The sequence below is a fragment of the Lactuca saligna genome, chromosome 9, assembly GCF_052625555.1.
Source record: "Lactuca saligna cultivar CGN05327 chromosome 9, ASM5262555v1, whole genome shotgun sequence".
NCBI lineage: Eukaryota > Viridiplantae > Streptophyta > Magnoliopsida > Asterales > Asteraceae > Lactuca > Lactuca saligna.
In genome coordinates, this window is record NC_136425.1 from 10,839,190 (window position 1) to 10,845,198 (window position 6,009).

At 35.5% G+C, this 6,009-nt stretch overlaps 1 protein-coding gene across 1 annotated transcript; it reads left to right on the plus strand.

Annotated features, from left to right (window-relative positions):
- The first annotated feature begins 994 nt into the window (after positions 1–994).
- On the plus strand, positions 995–4,170 carry LOC145015976 (glutamate receptor 1.2-like). Its single transcript, XM_078974431.1, has 5 exons — positions 995–1,337; positions 1,430–2,703; positions 2,815–3,118; positions 3,241–3,611; positions 3,711–4,170. The coding sequence occupies exons 1-5, from the start codon at positions 1,076–1,078 to the stop codon at positions 4,053–4,055; spliced, it is 2,556 nt and encodes an 851-aa protein (XP_078830557.1). The 5' UTR covers positions 995–1,075; the 3' UTR covers positions 4,056–4,170.
- Positions 4,171–6,009: the final 1,839 nt, after the last annotated feature.

Sequence of the window (6,009 nt, forward strand, 5' to 3'; positions counted from 1 at the left end):
TTTAAATTTGAAATGGATAATTAATATGTTAACAAATAACATAATAAATGACATATAAGTTTAATAAGGAGTTCTAATATAATGTCACTTGTCAACACGATATTAATGTTATTCATTAAGATTTGAAATTAAAATTCTTAATTATTCGACATTTTTAATATTCAATCCAACTAACAGAAAGAAAAGGATAAAAATAAATTTTAGCTTAGAAAAAAGCCCGACAAAAGTTATGATAGGTCCAGTCCGGTTTAAGCAGATCGAAGGCCCTGTTCGTAAAAATCATTTTTGTATACCTACGGATTTGTGGGTTCATGGGAAAGCCACAATACATATAAGACCTTAAAAATCGATGATATTCTTTTTTCATTCAATAATTTATCTGTATATAATATTGTTTTGCGCTTTTAGATTGTGCGACTCCCTTTTTGGTCCCAGCAAATGATCTTGTCCCACGTCGGCATGCATATCAAATGAAAGAAGATTTATATGAATATTCGACAGAACGAAAGTGATGACCTTACTTGAACTCTGTATTCTTGATTCTTAAGAAGTCATAAACCCATATTATCAACCGTAATGTTTGGTCAGTTTTGCATCTATACATTATTTAATATACAATGTTAGAAATTAATATACAATTAAAAAAAAAATGTTAGAAATTAATATACAATTAAAAAAAAAAAAAAACGTTAGAAAGATCTATAATCCTTTTTTTCATCCATGCTTTGAATTAGCCATTTGACCCGTTGCCCAGTCTATCCGTATCTGATCCATCCTTTTTGTATAGGTTTGCTTTGATGCTGATAGCTCTGACCAGTCAATGGTTTAGACTAAACAACTCTGACCAGGAACTTGTTCCTGTAGACAATGTCAGTATTTTCATGGCGGCATAATTAAATGTCAACTAATTAATGACCTGTCATGCACTCATGCATGATTATGTATTCCTTATATTTGTTTAGGTTCTTGTTTTGACAATACTCCATTATCTTTCTTCACTTGTAATAGTGTTACTTAATATGTCTTCCTGATAAACCAAGAGTTAGCTGCAGGAAACTTAAACTTTGTGTTGCAAATGGCGGGTAGCAGGTTCTTTCCATTTCTGATATTGATGTTGCTTAGCTTTCAAAGCCTTTCAACAGCACATGAAGATCCAACTTACAAGGAAGTACAAGTGGGAGTGATTCTTGACATGGAATCATGGGAAGGGAAGGTCATTTCTCGTTGCATCACCATGGCTATTTCTGACTTTTACACATCCAATCCTCACTACACAACAAGAATAGCTTTTACAACCAGGGATACCAAAGGAGAACCACTGCGTGCCTTGTCTGTTGGTACTATCTTTTTATCTTTTTTTTTAAAAAAAATACTCTTTTTTAGAATACTTTTAATTTTGAATGTTAATATATCGATCATGGACATTCAGCTCTGGATCTTTTAGAAAACACTGAAGTGAAAGCGATAATAGGTCCAGAATCAAAGGCCGAAGCAAGATCCTTGGAGGTTTTGGAACTGGGAGACAAAGCTAACGTACCGATTCTTTCATTTTCAACAACTCCCTTTTTGAATCAGAATCCTAATCTTCTTCGAATTGCACAAGATGAAACCACTCAGTTCAAAGGCATTGCTTCCATGGTAGAATCATTTAAAGCAAAGAATTTGGTAGTTATCTGCGAGGACACTGCAAACGGGAGAGAAATGGCTAATTATATGGTTAGTGCATTCCAAGAGAAAAACATACACGTGACATTTACAAGCCTAATTTCAACCTCTGCCAGCCATGAAGAAATCATGGAAGAGCTTCTTAAGCTTCAAACTATGCAACCCATGGTGTATGTCATGCATACAACCCCTTCTTTAGCATCCAATCTTTTCTCCAGGGCAAAAAAGCTGGGCATGATGGGTGAAGGATACATGTGGATTGTAACAAGCAAGACTACCAACCACCTGGATTCCATGGATGCTGAAGCAATCGAATCGATGCAGGGGGCTGTGGGTTTCAGATCATATTTTCCTGCATCAAGGGAGCTTCACGAATTTGTTTCGAAATGGAGAAAGGAACATTATTCTTTGAACCCTTTTATGGAGTTGAAGGAGGTAGATCCTAATGGTATATGGGCATATGATGCAGTTTATGCACTCGCCATGGCTATTGAGAAGGAACATACAACCCTAATTGGCATGTCTTCATCAATCCGTGCATCACTTTTGGATGAGATGTTAAGAGTCAAGTTCCATGGTTTAGGTGGTGAATTCAGTCTTATGAATGGGAGGAGCACCTCCAAAGCCATGGAAGTTGTAAATGTGATTGGTAAAGGTGGTAGGAGGGTAGGGTTCTGGATGATGATGTCTACGAATGGTGAGTTTGTGAAAGAAATTGGAAAACGAAATTCTTCTTCAAATCACAACTTGGAAAGTATCATGTGGCCAGGTGGGACTGCAACCTTTTCAAAACGTAGGGTTCTACAAACGAATAGCAAGAAACTGAGAATTCTGGTTCCAGATTTCAGCACATTCCCGAATTTAGTACAACTTACTGTTGACCCAAGAACAAATGAATCGGGTGTGAGTGGATTTTGTTGGGATGTTTTCAATGCTGCGTTTAATGCCTTAGACTATGGAGTAGGGATTGATATTGTTCCTTACCCTTATAAGGATGGCCGTAGTTACAATGATCTAATCGACAAAATCTCTTTCAAGGTTTGTGTCTTTCTTGAGCAAAAACTGTAGTAATAAGGACACTTTGTCACATTATTTGTAGAAAATTAAGTTAGATTGTTTTTTTGCTAATGTGATGTCGGATTGTATCAGGAATATGATGCTGTTATTGGGGATATAACAATCACAGCAAATAGATCTGTCTATGTGGACTTCACATTGCCCTTCACTGATCTGGGAATTGGCACAATAGCCCACAACCCCAAGAAAAGCATATGGATCTTTTTAGATCCTCTTAGTGCAGATCTTTGGATCACAAGTGCTTGTTTCTTTCTCTTTTTGGGATTTGTCATTTGGTTTATCGAACATCGTACAAACAAAGAATTTCAAGGTTCAGCAAAACAGCAAATTGGTATAACCCTCTGGTTTGCCTTTTCGACCCTTGTTTATGCTCACAGTAAGCTTCATAACTCTTTTCTCTTATCTCAATTTACTAAAAAATTTGATCTTTTGAGCATTAATATCAATCTTCGGATTTCTAGCAAACACCCACAAAAACTTGGTGATTTTATACTGCAGGGGAGAAGTTGCAAAGTAATCTTTCAAGATTTGTGGTCACGGTTTGGGTTTTCGTGGTGCTTGTGCTCACATCAAGTTACACTGCAACACTGAGTTCACTTTTAACTGTACAACAGATTGCAATGAAGGAGACCTCTGTTGGATTCTTGGGTCTTTCTTCAGTAGGAGGAGTTGTCTTTAACAACTTGAACTTTGGGGGAACCAAAATAGAGAAACTATACACACCTGAGGCCTACGCGAAAGCATTAACAAGTGGAAGTGTTGATGCAATCGTTGATGAGATCCTTTACATCAAAACAGTCCTTTCAATGTATCCGGATTCTGACTTCTCCTTGATCTCAACAGCATCCACCACCAATGGTTTTGGCTTTGTAAGTGTACTCTATATATATAAGAGTCTTAATATTTTTGTCTTCTTCCATAACTCTATTTGGATCCTCTTTACGTGGCTGATGTAGCTAAGTTTGCAGGCATTCCAGAAAGGTTCACCCTTGGTCAGAGAGATGTCGACTGAGATAGCAAAGATGCGGGAACATGGGACATTGAAAGCATTAGAGGATAAATGGTTAAAACGTCAGTCTACAGTGATTTCAAAGGATTTTTCTTCCCCTTCACCAAAAATCTTGAATCTTTATGGGTTTCGGGGCCTCTTTCTTATCAGTGGTGTGACAATGGCTTTTGCTCTTCTGGTGTCGATGGTTCTTATTATTCGTGAAAACTTACATGTCAAAAAAAAGATGCAGATATGGAGGTGCATCTTAACAAGATCTTCCGAATTACATGCACAAGATAGAGATGCAGAATTAACAATTTGACTTATTCTTATAAAGTTAAATAGGATTCAACTATACGTAACATCTTCTATAGATCAATATTTGTATCAAATATATGTATAGTTTTGACTTCTTTTCTGAACTTAGCTTGTTAGCTATTTTTTTTTATTGAAAAACAGATCTCATAGTTACATAATTCCAAAGTTTAACAGGATCCGGTTAAATTCATACGGCATGACTCGGCTTCACTCGACCAAAACTACATTTTAGTAATGCAAATCTTGTGTATGGCTAAATGAGCAGAAGATCCTTCTTTTTGCATAAGTGAGCCAGAGAGAACATTGTTTTGTAGTTTTGTTCCCTTTCCAGGTGAGTGGATTTGTTGTTGTCACTGTCATACGTAGAAATCCACCACGTTCTTCCCTTCCCTTGGATGTAGTAGTCTTGCCAAATCATCTTCATTGGACCTTCTAAGGTGTTATTGACTAAAGCATAAAAGGAACCCTCTATTTCACCCAGGTAAATTTCAACCCACATACATATAGCAAACAGACACACAGGTACACATACATACATACAACACAAATCACAAAGACTACAAGCACATACAATCCTAGTGTCCTACAGTATAGGAAGGTAATAAAAAATTTTTTCGGTTTATTTTTTTAGCGAACAAAATAAATGAATCATTAGATGAATCAATAATAACATGATTCACAAAAAAAAATCCCGAAAAAACATTTCGATGATTCACTTTTACGATGATTTTGTTGATATTCACTAAAATTGTCATAAAAGTGAATTTTTTTCTTGATTTACCTAAAAATGAATCATAAAAGTGTTTTTTCCGGATTTTTTTCTTGTGAATCATCTTACTTTTGAATCATCTAATGATTCATTTCATTTTTTTCCTAAAAAAGTATGTATATAAAAAATTTCTTAACTTCCTATAAAAAATTTCCTTCTTATTTGATCTTGACTCTCTCTCTCTCTCTCTCTCTCTATATATATATATATATATATATATATATATATATATATATATATATGTGTGTGTGTGTGTGTGTGTGTGTGTGTATGTATGTATTCATGTAGAAGTTTTAAGCAATGATTTCTCTTTATCAAACAAACATTTTATGGAATATGAATTACTTGAACTCCTAAGATTAATTCAAGTTTACCTAAATCTTTTATTAAAAAATACAATTTTAGAAATTCATTAACTCAAGTTGCCAACATTACACGAGAGGTCGAGGTTGAGGGAAAGGATGTAATAATGCAAGGTATGACCAAAACATTGTCAAATGTTTTAAAGAGATATAACATCTTGTAATGTCCCAAAAATCATAAGTAAAATTTCATTTTTAAACGATTCTAAAATCCATAAGTTACATCAAAACATAGTTTCTCAAAAGTATAAACATGAATCATAGTATCTGAAAATCATAACTCATATAAAATCCTGGAATATGTGTACAATCACACCTTCGCCTTGCCATTGTCCTCTAAAGGACCTGAAACCTTATAATCAAACTGTAAGCCAAAACTAAGTGAGTTTCCCCCAAAATAGACCACACTCAACCATATACAATGCATGCATATATAAAAGCCTACAGTTTGTCTGGACTGCCTCGCAAGGACTACAGTGTGCCTGGACTGCTCTACCAAGCCTACATTCGACCAGCCCACCTCGTAAGGCCTACAATAGTTTGGACCGCTCCAGAGCCTACAACATAAGGATGGACCGCTGCTTTGGGCCTACAATGTTAACTGGACCGCCCGAGTATCTTGGGCTTCAGTACCAAGTAAGACCACCTCACCGCAACAAAACAGTAACATGTCGACATATGTAATGATAACCAAAAGCCAACAAGTATAGGTAATCATACAAATCTATCACTCTAACATATAACTAACAGAGAATACACTAATCATACATATCTACCAGACTAATATATAATCAACATATCATCATCCCATATAACATGCTGCATAA

Bases quoted from the DNA above. Each gene is read 5' to 3' on its own strand.
- LOC145015976 (XM_078974431.1), top strand. From the start codon at position 1,076: ATGGCGGGTAGCAGGTTCTTTCCATTTCTGATATTGATGTTGCTTAGC. The intron at 1,338-1,429 runs GTACTATCTTTT...ATGGACATTCAG, and splicing joins ACTGCGTGCCTTGTCTGTTG to CTCTGGATCTTTTAGAAAAC. The intron at 2,704-2,814 runs GTTTGTGTCTTT...GGATTGTATCAG, and splicing joins TCGACAAAATCTCTTTCAAG to GAATATGATGCTGTTATTGG.